At 48.0% G+C, this 24913-nt stretch overlaps 1 protein-coding gene and 1 long non-coding RNA gene across 2 annotated transcripts in view; one reads left to right on the top strand and one right to left on the bottom strand.

Moving 5' to 3' along the window:
* Nucleotides 1-20176, top strand: part of LOC130153944 (uncharacterized) — a 52618-nt gene extending 32442 nt beyond the window's left edge. The window contains exons 9-11 of the long non-coding RNA XR_008823550.1: nucleotides 11115-12966; nucleotides 15928-16089; nucleotides 16821-20176. This is a non-coding gene — a long non-coding RNA (uncharacterized LOC130153944). The remainder of the gene's footprint in view (nucleotides 1-11114; nucleotides 12967-15927; nucleotides 16090-16820) is intronic.
* Nucleotides 20177-23279: 3103 nt separating this feature from the next.
* Nucleotides 23280-24913, bottom strand: part of TMEFF2 (transmembrane protein with EGF like and two follistatin like domains 2) — a 131085-nt gene continuing 129451 nt past the window's right edge. Inside the window, exon 11 of the mRNA XM_056350265.1 lies at nucleotides 23280-24826. Coding sequence (XP_056206240.1) covers nucleotides 24730-24826 — 97 coding nt within the window. The 3' untranslated portion in view covers nucleotides 23280-24729. The remainder of the gene's footprint in view (nucleotides 24827-24913) is intronic.

The following is a 24913-nucleotide window of genomic DNA, read 5'->3' as shown; positions in this document are numbered from 1 at the left end:
TCAGATGGATTTTCTTGTGCTGCAGTTTGGGCCCGTGGCCCCTTGTCCTGTCGCTTGTTCCCTGGGAGAAGGGACCGACCCCCCCTGCCCACAGCCCCCAGTGCCCCCAGCCCCCCCATCAGCCTTGTGCCCCAGCCCCTTCCCCAGCCCCCAGCCCAGCTCCGGACACGCTCCAGCCCCTCCGCGTCCCGCCTGACGTGAGGGGCCCGAAGCTGCCCCGGGGCCCGAGGGGCGGCCGCGCCGGTGCCCAGCGCAGGGCACGCTCCCTGCCCCGGCCCTGCCGGCCACGCCGCTCCGGACACCAGCCAGGGCGCTGCCGGCCGCCTCGGCCACCCGGGCAGGCCGGGGGCTGGTGCCCAGCCGGCCCCAGCCGCCCCCCCGGGCCCTTTCCCCCCGGCCCTGCCCAGCCGCTGTGCCCCGGCCTGCGGCGCTGCCTGGGGCTGGGGTGACCCGCGGGCAGGGCCCGGCGCTGAGCCCTGGGGACCCTCACACGGTGGCCTCGGGCCCTGGGCCCGGCCTGCCCCCTGCCCCTGTAGAGCCCCTGGCTGGGTGCCAGCCCCAGACTGAGGGGCCTGCCATCCCCTCGTCCATCCTGCCCGTAAAGATATCAAGCAGAACCGGCCCCAGCACGGAGCCCTGGGGGACACCATGAGTGCCTGGCACCAGCAGAGGTAACTCCATTCCCCACCACTCGGCCATCCCGCCAACTCGTTACCCAGCGCAGAGCGCGCCCAGCCCCGCCAGCTGTAGCCGTTGTGTTTTGGGAAGGCGTCACGATCTCCACTGTGCCATGCCGTGGTGGGCTGCGCGCTGGGGAGCAGGACCCTCACTGCTTGGCAGCTCCCGGGGCACCGGACACAACGTGGGAGGCCGCACACCGCGTGGCAGGTATGCAGAATACTTAGTGCAAGGTGAGCAAGTGGAACCCCACCACCTGTGTGCAAGGTGGATTGGGATCTGGGCAGCCTGGGACTTCTGCCGGCAGTGGGGGAGGTTGGGGAAAAGGCAGCTGGAGTGGGAGGATGCAGCAGGAGTGTCCCCGGTGCCCCGGCAGCGTGAGCCTCGGAGAGGTGGAGAGAGGCCCTGTCTGGTGAAGCTCCATGCTCCTGCTGCAGCGGCCCTGGGGTGCTGCACCCCCCCTGCCAGGGCTCTGCTTGTCCCCACGGCCACCCAACCCGCTCCCCCGGGAGGGGACCCCAGGGCCCGGCTTCTGGCTGGCAACTCCCTGCAAACAAGAGTAACGGCCTTCGGCGAGGCAAGATGGGAGTGAGGGGGGGAAATGTGGAGTCGCTGCTGGGAGAAATTTTAATATTTGGAGGAAGAGAGAGATGAGGCTGCCTGACGGGAAAAGTATCATCATAGAAGAACATGAAACTGCAATTTTACTCTCTTGTGCAAATGGTATCCGGTAGAACTTAATATGCAATGTAGAAATCCACTTCCACTTTATCGGCCAGGCTAAATCATGTTATGCACAGGAGACCTCCTTTTGCTGCGTGCCAAATAGTAATGATTCTGTGCAGACTTGTAGACAAGTTAAAAAAATAAGCCACATAAAAATACCATATGTGCCAGGCATTTTCTGTGTATTTCCTCAGATATTTGAGGAGCAAAATAATAAACCACTTTTTTTTTCTTTTTTTCTTTTTTTTTTTCTTTGAAAAGCAATTTAAGTTTTGTGAAAGGGGAAAGAATAGTTTCCTTAGCTTCAGATAAAGGAGAATATTTCAGCCACTCGGTTGGACTTTTTAGCAGCTCGGACAAAAGCGAGGTCAGGACACCAGCGGATACAAATTGAACAGCATATGGCCAGTCAGACCGGACTTGCCAATTTATTGTATTCATCTAGCGAATATGTGGGGCACAGAGCAGGATAAGCGAGTCCATTAATATTGGAATAAAAAAAAGATGTGGAGGTGATATTAAAAGGCCATGAAAAATGGCAGGATCTGCAGGATGGGCCGTGAGTACCTACAGGGAACTAGCTCTGCTTTTGAAGCAGAGAACCAGCTTCATCCTCACAACCTGCTCCCGTGGCCGAGCCTTTGTGATGGGTGTGAGGAGCTACAAGGTCATGGGGACTGGGGAATTGGAGCCTGAAGGGAAGGTTTTATTGTTGTTCTTGGTGAAAGCCCTTTCCAACTGGAAAACGGGCTTTTAGGAAGGTGATTAAAATGCTCACCGATGTTTTAATTTCCTCTAAAAGTGCCAGGTTCTTTGGAAGAAAATGCTGGGTTTTTTTCTGAATTTCAGATCAGAAACTATCTGTGGAAATGGAGCTACTTTTCCCTTCCATTTTTGGATATTTCTGGAAAAAGAGGAGGTAATTTTCAGTGAAAGGCAGAGATAACCTGTCTGCTTTCCCTTTCCTCTGCCACTAAAAGAGAGTAAAAATTAGAAAGCTTTTAATAATTCAGAGTTGAATACACATGGATGCAGTTTCTTCTAGGATACTTTTTATTACAATCCATTCTCAATGATTTATTGTCTTTTGAAGTTTCTCAAGGAACATTTAAGAGAGCAAATCTCATTGGAAAGGACGAGGACGGTCTACTCCTCTGAAGACTGGCAGAGTGTTCCTGTGTTGCTTGAGGTGATGCCTTTTCCTAAAGGAGGGGAGATTTTCTACTGGTAAATCAGGGATTAAGATCAGTATTGTGCTAAAAGGGAGTCTGTCTCTACCCAGCACATTCCTCAGGACTGTTATTATGGGCAAAAAGCTGAAAGAAAGGCTTTTCCTACTTTGTAATCAGGTTGGTTGGTAGAAGATGATGATGAAATCACGTTTAATGGACCCAAATAGAACGTCAATTATGTGAAAAGCAGGTGAACCGAGGAGATCTGTTTTCTGCAGATAACTGGGGAGACTCGAGTCACTTACGGTCTGCAGACACACTGTCGTTCGTATCCCTTGAATCTTTTATTGGGGATGAGCTATAATGGACCTGGAATCTAGAGAGTGTCTTTCCCTCATTGCTGAGGCATCTGTCATGTTGTGCCATGCGACTTCATGTTGTTCAAATGACATCGCAGGCAATAACAGTGCAATGCGAAGCCAAGCATGATAAATATGACATGGCATGTCCAAAACAATACTTGCTTTTAGTAGATCAGTTATCCTTTAAAAGCTAGCATTTAGCTTTGTCCTTAGATAATTCAATAGCTCCTGTCTTTAGTAGGAATATTGTCAACCTGAGTTACTGTTTCTGATGAACAGTGGTGATGGGACAAGATGGCATGAAAAGGACGAAGGAACAGCAGACTCTGGGTGTGCATCCCAGAGCTCTTTTCTGAGTACCTGGTCAAGGTGAGGTTCGTGGGGCTGAGCACTATAGCTATGTCAGAAATAGTCGAGCGAGATCTGTCAGGGGCCAGCTGGCCTCAGCGGTAGCATTTGCCCACTGCAGCACCCTTGATTTTTCTCTATCCTTTTTATCCTCAGGTCACCATTAGCGTGTCTGTGATAAGATAGTGAAAGAAAAGGGAAAGAACACACACACACACACCCACCCACCCACCCACCCACCACATGGTAAGTTGTGTGAGCTGGGTAGAGGAGGAACTGATGAAATCAAATGTTTAAAAAACCAAACTAGGACTTAAACCTTGACCAGCCATGAAATTTTCATTTTGTCATGAAAACTGCATCTGGTGTGACCTGGCAGAGCCTGAGGGAGAAGCCAGCGTCTCAGCCCCCCAGGACAGCCAGGGGCAGAGAGCATCCAAAAAGTAGGAGTGCGTTCTGGACCCCCAGAGTTACTTCCTCTTCACAGAGGAATATTTTGAAAACTGTTTGTTCTCGTACATGAAAAACAGAAATCTAGGCTGGAAGTATCTTGAGTATTTGACAGTATCTTATCTTCTCTCGTGTTCTCTCTCTCTCTTTCCTGCACTCTCCCCTTGTGGTCTTATATATGCCCTGTGCATGCTGCTGTCTGTTCATGATAGTAATTATTTCCAGTGATTGAAAACACTAAGTTAGTTATAAAAAAAGTTACATATTTTTCAGAGCCCCGGTTGGGGTTAGAAGAAAAAAATCAGGGACCGAGCACCTGTGGTGCGTAGTATTAATACCTTATTTATTATTGCACAGCTATGAAGTGTTTTGATTCAGGGTATTGAATAAGCAGAAAATCAGCTACATAGGACACAGCTAAAATGTCAGGCTGCAAATTAGTTTGTTTATGCAGCAAGCACTGAGGATTTCAGACCCTCTCTCTTGCTGACACGTTCTAGGTTACAGTTGGTGAACCCACATTCAAATCAAAGCCATGAGCAGGGTGAACTTGGTTTTTAACCCGAGCACAGTTCACCAGGAGTTATTTACATGCATTGGCTGCAGAACTGAACTCATGGTGCTGTTCAGTGTTTCAGATGACCGCTGGCTTGTGCCCTGCAGCAGCCTGTAGCTCGCCCCCGTGCCGTGTACCTCCTCCGGCACCATCTGAGAGTTTCCCATTGCTTACTCCAGATGCAGAGGGGCTGCTGCAGCTGTGAAGTGGGTGCATGTCTTTCCCTACAAAGATTTTACTTCCCTTTTAGGCCATGGATCTTTAACTACTAGGGCCTGACTGTCCACAGTTCTCCAGGCTGTGTTGCCAGGCTTTTTTTGGATCTCTCAGACAGTAAGCGCAACTCAGGGTTGCAGCCACATAAAGGTGGAGAAAGTGGTGAAGCAGCTGCACTGTGTGCGCTCTGCCACTAAGGATCCTTTGCCAAAGCCCATTTTGTTTTGCCATGTCGCATGTGTTTGAACAAGATCATGGAAGGATTTTCAGTTGTCTTGATGGCTGCAGAAGTGGTGTGGCTGGGGAGCTGGTGGGATAGCCTTCTTCCAGGCTGGCCTCTTGCAGTGCATCAAATCTGGATGTCATTCCCAAGCAGATCAGCCCCGAGATCTCTGCTCATGCTGCCAATGCAAAGATCAATTAGCCCCTGTCATGCGGGGTACTCTAAGGAGGAGACCGGTGCACTGCAAAGTGGTCTGGACCTGCAGAGTCATTTTGTGTCTGTCACCAAGGAACTATCAAAGAGTAATGACCTTGTCGCTAGTATGCAACTGAGATGGATGTGCAGCGATGACCCAGATGTGTGAGACTCCATCCCATAATTAGTCCTTCAAACGAACCAGCTGCTATGCCATTGCTTTTCAACTGGCTTTCGCCCTGATTTCATACCCATGCAGTGCTGCTTGAATTATGTTGCAAAAATTTCTCATTAGTGGCATATAAATCAGTGGCAACTGTACCTGTCCCTGGCTGCGCGATGCCAGCTGTAAGCAGGTCCCCCGGTCTCACGGCTTCCCCTGTGAACGGAGATTCATCTCTTCTGCTCTTCATCGCTTAGGAGGGGAGGACGAGGGGAGCTTGGGCATTTAGGGCACAGGAGGAGTACATGGGCATCTCAGCTAGCTTAGAGTTTTCCTCAGCCAAGGACTTTTTGGTTGTGCAGTCAGTCCTATTGTTAAGGGGACATCAACCCTCCAAGAAAAAAACAAAACCAAAGCATTTTCCTCTCTGAATCTTCTGGCAGCATTGCCAATTGCTGAAAGAGGGCTTGAGAAAACTGATCTGCCATCTGGTCAGGGCTTTTTCCTCTAGCTTGCTTTGTCCACAAAATCTTGCTTCCCAGCTTCTTTGTTGCTTTCTGGGAGCAGTAGCCACAACTCCTTTACTGAACAGGAACAAGGAAGACCATGGAAGGGAAAAGTTGTGATTGAAGAAATGAAGCATCGGGATTTGTTTTTTTTTTTTTCTGCAGATAATCTCCCTTTTATGAAATCTACAAGGCCAGAAAAAAAAAAAAAAAAAGTATTCAATTGGCATTGTGCTTCAGTAAGGTGTGTCCTAAAAAGTAGTACATTTAAAAGAATAAAAAAATTCTGATTCCTGACTGCTCAACACATTTGCCCAACTTCAGAGCTTTGCTAACAACTCCACGCTGTTTCTTAGCACTAGGCATCATAGCAACTGTTGTGCAGTGTAGTGTTTTACAGTGCTGCGGTGGGTTGGCTTGTCTGTTTGTTTCTGAATGAGCTCTAGGCATCGGAGGGTACCCCAAGTGGGTTAAGGCAAGAGAGATACTGCAGTGTTATTCTCGATGCTATTTAGCTTTTAACCCTCCTGCAAAGAAAGCAAAAAAGCTGGCTATTGTAGGTTAGGTACATGTAACTCCAAAACCTATTATGAACAGAATTACTGGCTTCTTTAGCTGACTTGTGATGCAAAATATCATTGAAGGGACTCAGAAGAATATCTTTTGCTCTTGGACAACCCCCAGCTGAATGGGAACTGTATGGGTAAAAAACCAAGCTAAATTCTGCATTAAAACACAGTTTCTATCCTCTCGCCTTCTCTTTTTTTTTTTTTTTTTTTTTAAATGCTGATAAACATTTCCCCCCTGTTTATTGTTACAGCAGTCTACAGTTATATGTAGTGCAGCAGCACATCATTCAAGGTAGCACAATCTGAAGAAGCAGCATGTTTTAAAGCTGTATATTTTCCCAGATTCCACATTTACTGGTCCAGACAGCAGGTCTGCACCTTCTGTGGCTTTAAAGGGGTTCAAGAGGATCAGGCAGACGGAGCAGTGTTGCTCTTCAGCTGAATCTTCTCTATGTCATTTGCTATATCTGCATTTATGAGAATCCTGTATCCATGAGAGCTCTCCATCTTGAGATGTAAGAGTGTGGGTATTAATAAATATGAAGTGGTTTAAAGAAAATTTAAAATTAAAAAGAAAAGCTGCTGGCCAAGGTACACTCAAGGTATTTGCCATAGAGATGATGCAGGAGGTTTGTGGTGAGTTGTTGGGTGGTTTCAGGAGTTAAGATCCAGACTAAAAAGAAAATAATCAAATTTTCTCCACTGAACGCCTTCAGCAAATATTTTCCCATCTTCTCCAGTTACTAAATATGGTAATATTTGAAGAATTAAGAGCTGAATGTAGGAGCATAAGAAATATCGGGTCGGAGGAGGTTAAAGAAGTCTCTTGGAATCCAACTTCCTGAATAATTTTCCTCTTGCAAAAATTTGATTGCCTTTCGAATAACCCTGTTTAGAATGCATTTACTGATCGTTATCTTGCGGGCTTGCATCCTGTAATGAAATCTTCCCCGCCGTCATTCGGAGCGTGGTCCTTCCGGAGCTGGCGGGCTCGGCCGTGGCTGTGGCTGGCGTGCTGGGGCGGTATCGCAGCTCCAGCTCACCCCCCTCTCCTGACACCAGCCGCTTCCCTTCCTCTCCTTCTGCTTTTAAAGGACAGCCAAAGTGTTTCAAGTGTTGAAATCCCTGTCTCACTGAAATTGCTCTCAACTGGCTGATTTCCTCTGCCTTACAACTCGTAATTAATTAGGAAAAGGTTAATTCTGCACCTTCTAGTACTTTCTCTCTGATATTACTCAGACCATGGTTATCTGTCCCTGTCTCCCTCATTCCTCCATCTCTCCTGTAAAAATGGGTTTTTAGGATTACTCAGTTTCTGATCTCAGTATTTTTGTATGTCATCTTGTACATCTCTAAAAGCATATTACAGGTGTCGCTTCATGTGAAATCCGTGTAATTATTTTTTAGATTTGAAAGGTTTTTGCTTTTTAAAGGGCAAGCAACACCTTTCGGCAGTGCTTCCAGGTGCAGTGAAATGCGTGGGAATTTCCAAGCACAGTGGGGGGAGAGGTTTCACTGTCATCAGTGCGGAGCGTCTAGAAAAGCTAGCTGGCGTCCCTTGACATTTTCTTTGTGGAGGATGGTGGTCATCTGCAGATGCTTTTCAGAACCTATTTTTAAGAGCATTTTAAAGAAATCTCTCCTTTGGTTACGAAGGGAGACTACCCAGGGAAGGATGGACATCTAAAATCTGTTGTGTGTGCCCTTCTAGGGAAAGCCAAGGTAAAAAAATGAAGCTTTAGAAAATGTCAAAACCTTTTTGAGAGTATTTATTTCTGGATGCAGGGTTTTGTTTTCTCAATAAATGTATTAATCAAATTCAGCATGCCTTCACCAGTTGACCAGGTCAGTCTTAGTTGTCATTGAAGTTTATTCACTGTCCCCAAATTCTGCTGGGTATGTCCAGCAACATTAGGGGCCTTGATATGTTCTTCTTTTACAGGTCCTCGCCCTACAGTAATTTTATTTTCTTTGTGCTAGGAGCAGTGGTGTGGTGTAGTTGTGAACGGTGCTGAGTTAGGGGCAAGCCACCAAACCCTGGCTGATGGCTGGCGCGTTGTGGCAGCTTGCCCTCAGGAAAGAGCTTCTGGCGTGGGATATTTTCCCTTTGTGACTGCTGCTCAGCTGGCGGGTGTCTCTCTGCTGCTTCCTTTAGGGAATGGCTACAGAAAGTGGTACAGGGGTGGGGATAATCCATGTTTGAGACTCTTCTGATGGGACCAGAGATTTAGTACAGGATGATATGTCTTAGTTTACAGGAGGATAGTGTTGTGTAATGTTGGTATTGTTACTCCACCATGCTATGATGTACATGTTTTGTAATCAGAGAACGTTAATATGCACCAGAAAAAAAATAATCTCATCTAGAAATACTAAATAAGTACATAGGGCATCCAAAGGTATGGTCATGTGGAAAGGCAGGTCAAGCCAGTGAGAGGACCACGTCTAGCACTTATCGGGGCTTTGCAGATCCTAATACCTCACGGGGAGGCAATACTGTTTTCACTGCTACGGATGAACATTGGTGAAGCTCTGGCAGTGTAACGTAAGGCGCCTATGCAATAGGTGATATGCAAAACATCCTGCATCCATTGAAACGACCTTTAATATTCTCAGAATCTGGTGTGTTAAGCAACGGAGCTCCACCAACCTTCTAGCCCCTGGAGCTCTCACCAGGGTGAGATGAGGACATGGTCAAGAGGTTCCTTCACAGTCTTTCTATTTTTGATAGGAGAGGGTTGGAAGTACTTCAGCTGTGCTGCTGAACTCCTGTTTTTGCGACAGTTTAGTATATTTCTTAGTACTCTGGTTTTTTGCTTACTTTATTCAAGTACTAATTATGGCAACATTAATATAGACCAATTTTAATACTGAACAAGCATGCACCAACATTTGTGAAGACATACTTCCCAGTGACTTTACAGTTGTCCTTGATGTAGGATGGGATGGAGGTGTACAAGGAGAAGAACTGGGAGGATTGGAAAGGGCTTTAGGGAAAACCTTGAGTCTGAAATTCAAACTAATTAGACAGGGAGAAGCAAAAGAACTGTTGGCAGGAGCAGCAGGAGCAGGAGGGGGAAGTGCCTGCTCTAGTGAATCCCTGGTTACAGGTGAACGGAAGTCAGGAGGACACAGCAGAAAGAGAGGAGGAAGACAAGGTCCCTGCACTTCGTGGTGTTACTGCTCAAAGCAGCAGTGGGCTGTTCACTGCAGCATCTATTCACCCCAAAGTCCACAGGCTGCCTTTTCCCAGCGTTGACCCAGTAGTAATGGAAGAAGTGTGCGGGTGACTGCTAGAAGCCAGCAGCAGTACGTGCTCCTCAGGGGAGCCCTGGTGAGGGACCCAACATTCTTACCTTCTGCTGGTGACTCAGTTGGAAGGCTGCCTGGACCTTTGGTATGCCCTGGTTTGGGGGGTTCCTGTGTTTTTTGTGTAGCCTCTGGCACAGCAGCTGTGACTGTCTCAGCAGGTGACATGTGCCGGGATGAAGAGGTTCGGTTCCCTGGGAGAGAAATGACAGTGGTCCCAAAAAGTACCCAGGCTTTTATGTACCATTCGGAAGAGCACATGCATTTAAAAAAGAATATTGTTGAAACAACAGAGCTATATATGTTGTATTACTGTCCTCTGAGGATTGCCTTTCTCCCAGCTTCAAGGTATCAGCCCTGTCCTGCAGGCACGACCCCAGCCCCATGCAGCTCTCTGAGAAGCACCTCCTAAACATCACTCAGCCTCTTCTGAAATGATTTATTCACTCTTAAACATGGGTTTTGACCTTCAGGCTTCCACTGCCAGCAGGACAAGGCTTGGCAGCTTCTCGTATATGGGCTGTAGATGACTCCAAACTGAAAGGTTGCCCACTTGTCTTTTGAGCTTGTGCCAGGCTGTCCTTCAGGTTGGAGCTGGGCTCCAGCAAGTGCAGCACAGGGAAACCAAGGTATTGCTGGTGTTTGCAGAGACTGCGGGGGTCTCGTGGTGACAAGCAGACTTGGTAAAAGTGATCCTATGCGAGTCTGAAAGGCAAGGGGACAAAACTAACATCCAAGGGGTTTAATTTATTGAGGTTATTTTCAACTAACTTCATTGTTTTCTCACTGTCTTCATGCTACCTGTGATTTTATTGCTGCCTGCAGGCTCAGGGAGAATTGCTCGGGAGCAGAACAGATGTGAACTAAGGGGAAAAGGGGGGATTTGGTGACCTCCAGCCTTCCATGGGGGAAGGGGCAGGGGTCAGTGAGTTATGAAGAAGCACCGCAGAGAAGCAGTGAGCATGCTCACCCTCCTGTCCATGCTTTTCTTCTTTGCAGGTTTCTTCCGCAGCAGCTTTTGTGACGACCACTAGTGTTGTTTTTAATATAGGTGGGCTCTCTGTCATTGTGACAGTCCCGCATGAGCCCAGCTCCTCTAAATTGCCAGGGCAGGCTGGCCCCCCGTCGCCCCGGCGAGCTCCATCAGCCTAATTGGGGCTCCCGGCAGGGCTCTGCTGCGCAGAGCAGCTGGTGCAACCAGGGCATCCTCGGCAGCAATCGCTGCTCTTAATGAGTTTGTTGCTGTTTCATTAATGAGTGAGTAGCTGGGATTTCATTTTCCCCCCGTACTAGTTTTCCAGACCTCTCCTTGAGAAAGCAGACCAAATTCAGATGAAAGGGATAGTACAGTATTCTAGATAAAATTCCATTTCCCCCCTCTTTTTTTCTTTCCTTTTAACCAGAACAGAGTCTCTGAAGGCATCAAATTGATACTTTTTGCATATCAAGTGCTACTTCATTTGAAACTATTTGCTCTTATTAACTAACATAGACATATCACTAAAAGACATTGTTATTCCTGGCTGAGTAGCATCAAGCATTTTTGAGGAGGAGAGGGCTTTATGTAGCCAAACCCCTAAGAAATACACATAAAACCCACCACCTGGACCATGTGTTTTTCTTCAAATGTATTTCCCATAGAGTTCTGCAAGGTCCTTTGTGAAGGGAGCGAGAGATGGGCTTTGTGCACCGCAGATGTCCGCAAGTGAATGAACAGCAGCAAAATATTTTCCTCTTTGAAAAGTGGGGATGCTCTCCTCTCCAGCTGTGAAGCACATGCCGACACAGTCAAGACTGGGGTGAGCAAACTGCTGAGCTGGTCTGCAGAGCAGGGAGTTGACCCGCCGTCCGAGGGAGCCTGGGGTCTGACGGGCTGGGGGATTAGCCTGCTTATCTGCTTTTCTGGCTTTCAGTTAGGATTTAGTTAAGAATTTCCTGCATCTGCATCAGCAAGAAGAAATGGCTGTGCCCAGGATTTGGAAAGGTCAGCAATAGGCCAAAGATATTTAAGCACACAGACTTTTAAGGTGTTGGAAATGTGTAGGCTGGAGGCAAATCCTGAAAGTAGGTCCTTGGCATCAGAAAAGTAAGTCTTGGGAGCAGCTTCTAGCTAGGACTGCCTGTGCGTATGCACGTGCAGGAGATGTACGCGTTCCATTTTGTGCCAGCTGGGTGTCCTGCCACAGCAACCCCCCTCCATGTGCTGCTCCCTCTCAAACCGGCCGCAAAGCTCCCGTGGGCTCCTGTGCTGCTGGGTCTCGCTGGATGCGTGGCGTTTGGGTGACCGTCCTCCGGGGCCGGGGTTCCCCCTGCTGCAAAACCCAGCACCCTGACTTTTTCAACCCCACCTGCGTTTTGACCCCTAGCAGCCAGCTGGTAGGTGCCTGCTTTGAGGCAGGCAGAAAAAGCCCCTCAGATTAATGGTCTGCCTAAAAGCTAAAAAGAAAAAAAAAGAAAGAAAGAAAGAAAAAAAGAAATAATTTAAAACATCACATTAAAATGCCACTCCACATCTGAAAGGATCCATTAAAACTTTTATAGAGCTTTTTACATTTGTTTCCCATTTTACATTTTGTTCTGGATTTGGGCACTCCTCTTTTATAATTCTCCTTTGTAATAAACATTTTTGCCTTGGTTGGCTCTGCACTAACAGGGACTATTTGCTGTGCAGAAGGAAACGTGGGATTTTGCCTAGAATGGAGCTTTTTCTTCAGAAATCACCATTTGCCGGGATCCAGCCTGGGTGGGAGCCACAGGCTTGTGGCAGGAGGTGTTCCTGCAGCATCATTGTCCTTAAAAAGCTGTATTTTTTTGAGGGATTTGGAGAAGCGCATCCGGGCTTCTCCCTCTGGTGCTCTGCCTGCAGCTCCTTCAGCAGAAGCCCCATGGTGGCAGGGGCAGGAGGAAGGGCTGGCACTGGGAAAGCTGCAGCATCGCATGGCCAGGCCTGCGTGTCCCTCTCCCTCGTCCCACCACATTGCTCCTGGTCCTGCCACCTCCGTGTGTGTCCCTGCTGCAGCTGCCCAGCTGCCATCCCCACTGGTGGGTGCGCCCCCACCGCCTCTCAGTCCTCACGTCTTTTCATGGCCTTTCTATTCACAATAAAGTAAATAATTAATTTCCATTAAAAATAAATAAATTAAAAATAAGTCTGCTGCAGGTGGGTGAAGGAAAAGCTTCTAAGGTTCAGCAGGAATTGCCAGTTGTCTCTGCCTCCTCTGGAATGTTGGCAAAAAAATTATAGCTTTCACCTGTTCAGCCTTTTTTTTTTCAGAAAAGATTTTGACTCTTAAGTATCGGAAGAGCATCCGGACAAGCGCTGCTGTCTGTGGTGGGAGCCAGGAGCAGTGGGACATGTCCTGCACCCCACCCAGCTTGTCCCCTCTGACGGGGCCTGGGGAGATGCTTGAGGAGTGCGGGGCGGTCCGCTGCTGAGGCAACTTCAACCTGCTCGTCACGGCACTGACATGTGTGGGATCTATGATGCCAGCTGGTATGTTGTTACTTTGAAAATAATTTTAAGACCTCAAATTTAGGTTAAAGTCAAGTATCCCTGTAGTCAAATGCCAGCAGCTTACCCAGTTAGTCACAAGCGACCCAAGGGAGCCTGTTGTGCCATGTGTCACCGTTGCCTTGCCTTTTCCTTCTTCTCGTGCGTGCATGGCATTGCAGAGCTGGCTGGATGAAACCCCAGACACTACTCACCTGTAGTTCTCAACTAGGAGATCTGACAGGGTGTTATTCCATCCTTTGCCTTGCCTTGTCTGCTGCTCTGCCCCTTACATGGGTACGTATTTCTGAAAGTTAAATATTTGCAATGAAGCCTTGTACACTGGGTATGGCATGGCCACCCCAAGGGGTGTTTCTCAGGAGCAATAAAGGGTTAACACTGGCATTGCTGGGGCAGTGCTGCTCCTTGCATGGCTCCTCTTCTTGCTGTGTTGTCTTGCAGCTGCACCCGCTGCCGGGGCTTTCCTCTCCTGTCTCCGGCTGTTTGGCTTCGGCACACCTGAGCCTTGAAAACGGAGGCCTGACTTCAGGAATGCAAATAATGTTCCCTATGCATCCACACCATGTCTCTAAAAACCTTTTCATCTTGTTCCTTGTTGCCCTGGAGGATAATTACTTCAAAGAGCAGCCCTGTTGCCTGGTATTTCAGTTTATCTCATTACCATTGTGTTTGCCAAGCCAGCCAGCTTTGCCAAAAACAGAATCAAGGTTGCTGGCAGTGCTGGCTGGCTCGCGTGTTCGCCCTCTCTGCTGGCTGAGATGCTAATTTTTCCTTGATTGCAAACCCTGCATTCATCTTTTGTGAATTAACCATGCCTACAGACACAGCATAACGGCTTTAAAACCCCAGGCCCGAGCCTGCAGGCCCTTCTCCACAGGCCATCAAAGGCAGGGCTAATGGATGCTGTTAGAATATTTACTTGCCACTTTTTTGGCCAAAGGGAGCAGCTGCCTGGCACCCATGGTTGGCAAAGGGCAGGCGGGAGCGCCGTGCGCGAGCTGCTTGGCAGGCAGTGTGCCGAGGGGAGGTGCTGGGGGGGCACAGCGATGCGGCCGGGTGCGGGGATGGATGCGCCGTCACAAAGGTCGTTTCTTGTGGTGCCAGTGAGTCGCAAGCCTAGAGATGCGAGCTGACAGCTTCTGGCTGTAGGAGCTTCCCTGGGCTTCAGGAAGACTAGAACAGCCCCAGGATACCCTCAGGGTGGTCTTAATATAATCTGATTTCCCTCTTCTAATCTTGAGTTGATTGCAACAAACTATGTGTAAATTTTTTACAAGTCTTTGGTGCAAGATGCTGAGCCAGCAGAGGCATAGCCACAACCTGAGCAGGCGGTCATGCTCACATTGACTCGCATCGGCATTGCCATCATGGTCAGAATGGGGCACCGAGCTTTGAATTGCTGCTTAAAATTAGTTTAACGGGTGAGAATTATTTTACGGTTTTTTAAGATTCCTAAAATCAGACACTGCTCCAAAAAATAAAAATAAAATGAGCAAAGTTGGGCTGTGTTAGCCCAGGTCTGAGCAGCTTCGGCAGGGATGGATGACTTGGGGTGGCTAGCCACATTCCGGGGTTTTACATTGCTGTTTAGGATAAACCTGCCATAAGTGATGCTATGGCTGTTGCTAAGCAACAAGTGATGATTGCTATAGCCAATATTCCCCTCTTAAAGGTACATTTGCAAAGAGTAATCTTTTGTGTGCATGAAATTAATTTGCAGATGTATGGATTTATATTAGTTAGTGGCAATAAACTTCGGAAGCGCTTCGGTGCGGTGTTAAAAAGGAATACAATGTAGCATGAAGATATTGCGTAGCAAAAACATTAAGCCCTCCCCTTTAATTAATTGGAACTTAAAGCTGGGATATCTTACTCACCAAAATAAATTAACAGTAAATCAGGTTACAGAATAAATTAACAAATTAAATCGGGTTACTTGGAGAGCTTGAAAAAAAGGCCGTCTGCGAGCTGCTTGCATTGCAAATACAGTTAAGAAGTCTTGAGCTGGAAGGGAAGGCGCACCCAGAAAAATGTAACTGTCCGCCCGCACCGCTTGAAAGTGGCTGATTTTCAGTCTTTACCATCAAAGACTGGATCTGCTTTCAACATGGATTAAAACTCAGCCGCAATGTAAAGCCCACCGAAATCAAAGCAGCCACACCAAGGACGGACTTGGGCTGCTTATTTTCTTCTGTTTTTCTGCGCAGTTGCCATAGGTTTGCAGAGGATGATGCTCCTTTCACAGGCCATCACAAATATCCCTTCTTCTTTTTTTTTAAGCTTTTTTTCCTTCTCTTGCTTTTTTTCCACTGGTAAGGACTTCGCTTTGCCTCCTGTGCCTGCAGAAGCTGCTCCCACCCTTCGCTCGCTCCCCGCCCCCACCTGTGCACGCAGCGACTCTCACCACCCACAGTACCTTGGCCAAGGTGGTGGCTTTTGGAGATGCACGGAGCCCGCTGAAGGCTGGGGCTGGGGGCTGCTGGCTCTCAGGGGCTCCGGGGGGGACAGGCGCGATGCTCCTGCCATGCTGCAAAACTTCCCTGTGCGCTTTTGGTCACCCTGGGCTTGCTCCGTCGCGGCGGCACGGCTGGAGAAATGGTCATCTGCCAGCAGCTGGGAGAAGGGGAACCTGGCAAGGTATTTCAACTGTATTACTTTCAGATGGTTGCTACATCTTTTCTAATTAAAATAAAATCATCTTAGGACTCCTGAAATGAATATTTGGTATAATAGATTCAGAAAGTGATGAAAATGTTTTCATTAAATAGTGAGAGAGGGAGAGAGACCCTGCAAGGCATAGCATTTTATCTCAACTCTCTAATAACATTAATAAACTCTTTAATCTTTGTCACGTTTATGACTTAATGGCAATCCTTAAAGACATGACAGACAAGTAAGAGCTGCCAGGTTCCTTTAACCTATAAGCATTCATATTCTTTGCAGGATTTTGATTAAGTGGAAAATTCCTCTGCGATGGGCTTTATTCTCCACGTAAAGCTGTGCTCTGTGGTCGGCGCCAGCGGCAGAGGGTGCGCAGCCCTGGCCGGGACCCGGCGGTGCCAGGGGATGGGGGTGGCATCTCCCTCCTCCATGACCAGGAGCCAGGTGGGTGCTGGCTCCTTCCCTGCTGCCGGCCGCGGGTGTTCAGTGCCAGCCGGTGTGAGCAGCCCATGCTGTTTCCCCTGTCCCACCCGTGCTGTCTGGGTACCAAGCTGACCCTGCTGATAGGGACCCAACCAACCCGTCTTTGGTCACCTGGGGGACTTCATCCCTTTTTTCCATGAAAAATGTGTTTAAAGTGATTGACGGTGAGCTTTCTCTTGTATTCTCTGCTTTCTCAGGGCTACAGAGTGCTGAATAATAGCCACTCCGGAATCTTTGCTCACATATCCGTGGGTCTGTGGTGGTCTGTCACTTCAAACATTTGCTAAGAAGTAGCATTAAAAGTGTCACTTGGTTGGTGGTCAGGCACTACAGGTGCCAGGCTGAGAGTCACCAAGCCCAAACTTCACTCTGGCCTGTACGCCATTGTCCTGTGGTTCAAAAGAAGCAGGTGTCCAGGGGAAAAATAGTACGTGATGGGGTAATTAGGGGGTTGCACGACGAGACAGGCACAGTGAGGAACTGACCCCAGCCTTTGTATTCTCTTTCTTTTTTAATTTTTATTTATTTCCAGACTTCCAGCAATCTGGTATTTTCTAATCTTTGAGTCCCTGAATATAAAACCTAATTAATGCTCATTTAATGCTAGGTTTTTGCATTTAATCTCCTAGGGTTTTTTTCCTTTTTTTTTTTAATGTTACGTGCTAGTGCAGCCTTTTTTCTTCTTTTGCCAGGGTTTGGACCCAGCATATCCATTACTGCAGCAACTGTTCCCCAGCTGGAAGCAGACAGATGCTCCACTGATGGGGTGAGTCCAGAAAAGGGTCGTCATCAGCAGCTCGTCCCCTTTGGTGCCTCCTGGGGACCCTGTGTCCCTGGGATGGCTGGGGCAGCCGCATTCCTTCCCTGCCTGACTCGGGGGCATCTACTGTGCCCAAAGAGAAAGAGCTCCACATGGTGCAGATGATATTTCATACAGATTTGGTTCAGTGTTATCTGCTGTGAACATAAATACCAGCTCGGTAACTTCGCTCTTGTAAATGATAAACTGAAACCTCTTTGGTTGTTTCGCAGTCAAATGCCAGTAACAAAAATGAAAAATCACCATTAAACCCCCTCCTTTATTTAGTTTTGATGCTGTCAAGAAAAGACAACACTCATGTAGCATAAGGAGAATTTTTAAATAGAAGCATTACATTTTAAAACCCTAATAAAGATAAAAGCAAAATAAACAGCGGAATTTGAATTTAGAGAATGAGAGAAGAAAGATTAGCCTGTACTGGTGAGGTAATGAAGGTAGTGGCTGGCAACAATATTTAATAGCACATTAATGCTGAATTACTTTGGAATTTCTGCAGGAGTAGAGATGACATCCACATAAACACCAAATGAATTCCAAATGATTGGTATTATCATAAAGAGCACCAAATGAATTAATAATGATGGAACACTTAAACTAAAACGTTATCTTCTCTGTTGTCTCTTTTATGCACTGTGCAATTCATTTTTTGCCAACTATGACCCTTTCTTTCGTTTGTCTTTTAATTTAAAAAAAAAAAAAATTTATTTTTGCACAAAGGTTCTACTCCTGTACCGTGTGAACTGGGGCTTGGACTAGTCTGTCTTCATAAAGTTTTGTGTTGGCATCGCAAAATTTAAGAGATCGATGGGAAGACATCTGGATGTGAGATGTATCGCTGGGAAAATGACTATGACTAATAAGAACCATAATAATAACGATTCCGCCTTGATGGTCCCACATGTGCAGAGACCTCAGGGCACCCTTAACAGCATTTAATAAACTAAATGGCTCGCTTTACTGCAGCGCAATATGTCTCCCCCTCCCATGGAGAAGCCCAACAGGAGAGGAAGCCTGAACTCGCAGTCTGTGTCACAGCCAAAGAAGATAAATAAAAGAAGAAAAAAGAAGGTAAAGAGGAGGCTGGGGCTTGTTTTGTGTGCTGGGCGGTGCTGCCCATGGGTGCCAGTGAGGAGCTGAGCTCTGGCGCTGTGGTTACATGTGTGGGGGCTCTTTGGGGGCCTGGATACCTGACAAATGTGGGCTCTTCAGGGTGGCGGGCAGGCAGGCAGAGCCTGGGGAGGGGGACCGCAGCAGCAGCAGCAGCAGCAGCATTGCCTTCCTGCGGGCAGCAGTGCCCCAGGCCACACCAGGTCTTTTCCCGGCACTGGGCTGGGTGCGCTCGCTGACATATTAGCAGTCAAATGACATTTAGGGAGCACAAGTCTCACTCTCTCCTGCAGGCCAAGTAAATATCATTAGTAATGATATTAAATCTCGAATTGTGCTCCTGCACTATGGCAACCACTCAGCCAGCATGTGCTATTGCTGGTTGTTCCTAACAATTACTTTCAGAGACTTTATTTCTTAGAAAACTATTACTGACCATAATCCTCTACATGGCATGCCGTGAAAGTAAGAAAGAATAAAAAAAGGAAAGTCAACCCAGCTGTCAGAGTGAGGTTGTAGAGGTGCCCAGAGGCTGGCGTGGCAGGTTTCGTCTGGGTTCGGAGGGTGCTGCTGCTGGGTGCTGCCCCGGGGAGCTGGGCAGGGCAGAGCTGCGTGGCTTTAGAGCAGCACATGCTCCAAGGCAGTCAGCTTGCTCCCCAGCGCAGTATCCGTCAAGGAAATACATATATATATATAAAATTACTTTTTTAAAATATATGTGTATGTATAGATATGTATATACATGTGTGTATATGAGTATATGTATATATAACACAAATGTGTGTATATCCATCTGTGTACATGTGTATATAAATACATGTATGTGTATACATGCACATGGAAATCCATACATATAAACGTATACACACACACAACCTCTTAGCTGTTGGCTTTTTGCTGCTGAAGTGTTTGCTGGGCTGTTACAGGCTGCCGGTGGCAGCGGTGGGCCGCTGGCCCGTCACACGTGCTGTGCTTTTGTGACAAAAGCAACGTATAATTATATTACAAATTAACTTGCAAATGCTGGCAGAGATGTACTCCACAGGAAAAAAAATAATAATAAAAAAATCAGTTTCATCTTCTCTTGTGTCTTGTAGCTGGTCCCTCCAGCACAGTCTGCATCTGTCAGAATCCATGCCCTGGGAGCACTAATCATTTTTATTAACCATTAAACAAGAAGATCCTTTTTATTTGAAAATGTAAAACATGCAGGAAGCACTATCTATAGCCGCTAATTCAGGTCACATTAAACAGCTCTTCCTCACCTCTCGGCTCGTCCCTGCTCTGCTGAAAGCTGCTCACCGACCAACCTGCCGCAGCACCTCTTCCCCGTCGGGGTGATGGTCCATCGCCTGCATTTGCATTTTGAAGCTGGATTTTTTATCCTGAATAATTACATTTCATTTCCGAGTGACCTGATGTAAAGCAAGCCCCTTTTAAAGCTTCTCTCATGGCACATTTATGAGGCGTTACTACATTTTCTTAACATTTTTCACCTTCCCATCGTTTTTATTTCACGTTGGGGCGGTGACAGGTGAAGGCACGGTGGCCGCTGCAGAGTGAGCCGGAGGATGGCAGCGGCCGGGGTCACTCTGTGTCTGTGGACTTTGGTCACTGGTGGGATGACACCCCACTCCTGTCCCCCTCGCCCCCCGTAAGGAACAGCCCTGTGGGCTCCCACGGCCCTGGGAAACTGGGAGAGGGATGGACATCAAGGCTCCCACCTGGGGGTCTGCTCTAGCTGAGCAAAAGGGGTCTCAACATTTTATTTACAAAGCTGAGGCTGGTGCTGCCTAGTTAGCATTATAGAGCAGCTTCCTCACATGCTTTTTTATTATGCAGCTTGGCGGCTGCTGTGTGAGACTGCGGAATATTTTACTGCTTTGTGGCTTGCATTCAATACGGCAAAAAAAAGGAGAATTTGACAAAAATCCTGCTTTTTTTTTTTTTTTTCAAAATGCATCTTTGTTTTCAGTAGCCCTCCTGCTGTGACAAAACTGTTAATTAAACTGAAACTAAAATAAATTAAGCCCACCTAATATGGAAACATTTGAAGGCAGAGCACCAGCCTAAAGGCTGGCTGGGGTAGGAGCTGGCTGTTCCTGCCCGCGGGTGCCAGCAGAGGTGGCTTTGATGGCATTGGCAGGGTGCAGTGTCCCAGCTGCCGCCCGCGTGCGGAGCAAAAACCAAAATTTTTGGCTCCTGTGTCAAACAGAGCAAATTTAACTGGCTCAGTCTGCTGGGTTTTGGCCCATCCAGAGCAGAACTATAGATAAAATATTATTATTAATAATAAAGTGGCTCTAAAGACCTCATTGTAATGGCTCAGCGCATCTCCATCTAGCTTGAAGTCCCATTGGGGTTACTGGTTATTGCGAGGGGGGAACCCCGCCAGCACCAGCAGACGGGGGCATTCCTGCCTCCAGCTTGCCTTCCCGAGCTGTGCGGGCTGACATCTGCAAACACCTTGCGGCCAGCCCCCACGGCCATGCCACATACCTATAAATAAAAGCAAGGGCAGGCCTGGCCCAGGCGCAGTGTCTACTTTGATGTGCAGTAATGAACTTTGCTTTTAATTCGGGGTTGTAACTTCCATCCCGACGCAAAACGGGGAGCTGCGGAAAAGCTGCATGCATAATAAGGGGTGAAAGCAAGGATGCGGCGCGAGATGCGTCTGATGTTGGATGAGAGGGAAGATAGCCTTTAATCATTTTGTTTTCAAAGAAGCTTTAGAGAGCTCTTTGAAGATGAGGCTTTCTGAGAGCTGCTTCTGGAAAATAGGAGGCAGCTATACATGGCACCCACCTTCGGCTCACGTCCACCCGCCCCCTCGGTTGACCTGCGCGTGGGACAGAGGGACAGGCGCCCTGCCTTCAGCACGCACCCCGCTCCACTGGCACCCGGGACACTTCGGCAGCGCTGAGCCCACCTAGTGCTGGCCGGCAGCAAGGTGAGACCCTGGCAGCTACAGCAGCGAGGAAAAACCACCCCAGAGTCTTCACATTTGTGGTACTCGCGGCTCCTCAGCGTGCAGAGGCAAGTGAAGGGGGGGAGCAGCAGCTAGAATAGGATGTCCAGCCTTCCTTTATTAATTATAATATTTTTGCAATGACAATATTCTGTAAATCATGTCTTACCATCCTTGGATGAAAGGGAATGGTAATGAACATCTGATCCAACTTTATTTTAAGGAAAGGCATCACAATGGCAAAGCATGGAAGCTCCCCCTGTCCTGTAATGCAGCTTTTGGGGTGGGAGGAGGCGAGAGTTGTGTGTCACCCACCCACTGCACCCAGGCTGCATGGCAGCTACATGTGCCACTGACTTCTCTGTGGGCTGGGACTTCTCAGCGGGCTTGTCTGCCTGCATCCAAAGGCACCGAGGGGTTGAACATCGTCCAACATCCCAGGCTGGGCAGGGAGGGTGAGCTCTGCTCACCAGCACTCAGCGTGTGCCAGGGTTTATTTTGAGGACCTAGGTCAGGCTGCTGTTGCGTTAAATGCATCACGTACAAAATAAGCACATGGCTTCTTGCTCCAAAAATGTTACAGGCTGAGAAGAAAAGCCTTGGGGAAAGGTGTGCCAGCAGTCCTGGTTTTATCTGGTTTTACCAAGTGGTTTGGCCTCAGTAAAACAACAGCCAGGCTGGCAAGAGCCCACAGCTGTTGGGACATCAGGGCGCGAGCAGGGGGTGTTGCCCCTAAGCAATTGCCCGAAGTGTGGTATCACTGGTCTTGCAAGTGGTTTTGTACATCTACATCTTTTGTAGTTAGTAATTCAGTGTGTGCTGGTATTTGAGGTTTTTTACAGAAATCACAGTGCCATGGCAAAAAAAAAGCCCATGAAACAGCCAAAATAAATGAATTATTACCCCCACCCCCACCCCAAGTAAGGAACAAGCTCATCCCCATCAGCATTGCGAGGGGCTTTGTTGTGGTGGTGTAAGAGTGCATGGAGAAGTGGACAAACAGCAACACATCAGCATCTTCCACGCGACTCTGGAGGGAGCTGGGCTCTGCCTCCCACGTGGCACTAGCCTCATGGCCATGGCTTTCCCGGCCAGGCCCTCATGTGCCCAGCCCACCTCCCTTCGCTGGGTAATGTTAAGCTGCACAAAGATTTTCACATCTCAAGTTCTGGCCAGCATATGGCTCTAGCAAATGCACTTTCCAATCCCTTCAGAAAAGGAAAAAGCAACCCCAAATCCACGTCTCCAAATTTGCTGTTGCACATACAAGTTCTGCGAATATTTTCTACAGAAAACTCCATTCCTGTAGGCACAACCCCCAGACACTATAATTTTCAGAGCGGGTGCCCACACCAGCATGTTGAAGTTTAAGTTTGAAAGGCCCAAAGAGGTCTGATACTCAGCGGGACCTGCCCTCTGTGCATTATAACCACGGTCCCTTCCCCTCTCTGCCCGCTGCTCTGCAGCACGTGCGTAAAACTCTGGTTTTCAGAGGCGTGAAGGCTGTGAGACACTGCTGCTGGGGCTGCAGCTGGCAACAAACACCGCCTCGCAAAGGCGGGCTCTTTAGGGATTAGACGTGGTGTTGCACCATAAAAGCAAGGCGACTTACTTTGGGAAGTTTAGAGAGCATATGCCGGACTCCTGCCTTCACTTCTAAGCGATGCTATATGCTCTGAGGCCAGGCCAAGCCTTGCCTTTTTGCCATTAGGTTTACTGCTATAACTACATGGCGGCGCATTATGTGTTAATGTTTGATTTTTGTATCTAATGTGACTGAAATAAGCAATCCAGATCTGATAGTCCCGGTGGGGGGACACTGACATTTGGATTCGGCTCAAAATCTGCAGCTTCGATGCTTGTTACGACTCTGCCATGTCACTCCGAAAGCACAAAGCGCGGCCGGGGGATGCAGAGCCACCTTCGCCACCCCCAGCCTGAGCCTCATCCTCACACTGCCACGCTCCTCGGAGGCATTCGCTGCCATCGCCGCACCGGGTTTAGCTGATGGAGGGATGTAAGCGGGGTGCTAGAATGCCACTTAGGGATCTGTTTAATTAACAGAGCTTGCAAAGTCTCCTTAGATGGGATCTTGGAGCACCAAACCTGCACAGCTCAGCGCTGTCGTGCCTGGGCTCCCTCCATGGTGCCACCTGTGCCAAGCCTGTGCGTGGGAGACACACCAGCAGGGACGGGGACAACGAGGAGGATTTGATGGTGGGTTTGAGAATGGAAACGTCTCTGTGGTCCAGCGGGCTGGGATGCCGGCTGCTCGTGCTGCGCACTCCTACCCTGCACCATCACCCTTCTAACCTGAACAGGAGCTTCAAGGAGTGGAGAGCTGGAGCTTGGGCTGAGGAGCCCCCTCTCCCCCTGCCTCGCCCCAGCCAACCGCTCCGCGAAGCCGATGGTCCCGGCAGAGCTGCCCCGTGCCATCAGCTGCCCCGCTGCCTGCGAAAGCACCGCACTCCCGTTCCCATCAATCAGCACAGACCAGGTGCCTGAAAGCATCTCTTGCCAATCGCCTTTTATTACCTTTAAAAAGCCAAGAAACCCAGAACAAGACAAAAACTGAGACCGTGTGAACATCATGCAATGGATTCACTTTAAAGCAGGCTGGGGGGGGGCGGGAGGTGGGGGGGGAGACTAAAAGCCATGTTAGAGGAGAAGTATCACTTCACCCATGCCTGAAGGCCAGACCGGGTGGACCGTCACCGGTGGGATTGGCGGTGACTGCTGTGGGCGATCAGAGCGATGCTGAAGCAGGAAATGGAAACACACTCATGAGACATCATCCCAGGTAACCCCAGATCTGATTCTGACCCGAACACAATTTCTTACGTGGCAGTGACAGTGAGAAATACTCCTGACTCTTGTCATGGGTACTTTCTGCCTAGGCAAGGTCTCTTTGGAAAGGAGCAGCGCAATGAATACCGTTACAAGGTTGTTTTTTTTTTTTGTTCGGTTATGTTATTCAGTGTGACTAGGAGTCCGGGAGTCAATTAGTGGAGTGGATGTTATCTAGCAGGAGTGAAGTTACTGCACTCTGCCCTTCAGTCTCACTCTGTCGTCTTAAAAATTCATAGCACAAACTAGAGTAATATTACCTTCTCGAAAGAACGTGTTTTGGAGAGTTTCAGCTACCATGGAAATAACTTTGCATCTTGTCCATCATGTGGCTGTGACAAAACCCATGCCCTTATTTTCCTGAGGTATAGCTGACATTGGAGTTCATTACATTTAATGGAGTAGGGTCACCCATAAAGTTATTCATAAGGTACTTTCTGAGTGGTTTTCACCTTCTCTTTGAAAAAATAAATTATATCAGCATGTTCGCGAGGTACAAATGGTGCTGGCATTTCAGCTGTTATTATGTTATTAACTTTTTTAACCTAATGATTTTCAATCAACAGTAAGAAGCAATTTTCACGCACTCCACTGACCATAGTTGGAGATTCTGCAAAGTGTTCTCGTAGGGTTCACCTTGACAGACACCTAATTCCCTCCCAAATCGAAACATTACCCCCGACACTCTCATCACGGTTACTGAGAATTTCCATTTCCCCTTCAGTTAGGATTTAATTTAGAAGGCAAAGACTTCCTAAGCTATGGGAGAGTAAAGATAGATGGTATGGGAGAAGAAGGCTGATGAAATGTAGTTGACTCCGGATCTGAAATATTTTATCCCTCCTCAATGTAGGTTAAATTATTCTTCACCTTTCCCACATCCATAATTGTCGCTGATCTTGGACCAACTCAAAACCCTACTACTGAGTTCAGTAGACTCAAAATTGCCACTAGAACTGGAAAAAGAAAAAAAAAAAAGAAGAGATTTGTTAGTGTCCACATACAATATCCCAAGACTATACACAGCTATGAGATACAGCAAA

The sequence above is a fragment of the Falco biarmicus genome, chromosome 8, assembly GCF_023638135.1.
Source record: "Falco biarmicus isolate bFalBia1 chromosome 8, bFalBia1.pri, whole genome shotgun sequence".
Taxonomy (NCBI): domain Eukaryota; kingdom Metazoa; phylum Chordata; class Aves; order Falconiformes; family Falconidae; genus Falco; species Falco biarmicus.
The sequence above is the reverse complement of the archived record's forward strand: the minus strand, read 5'-3'. Positions and strand labels throughout refer to the sequence as shown.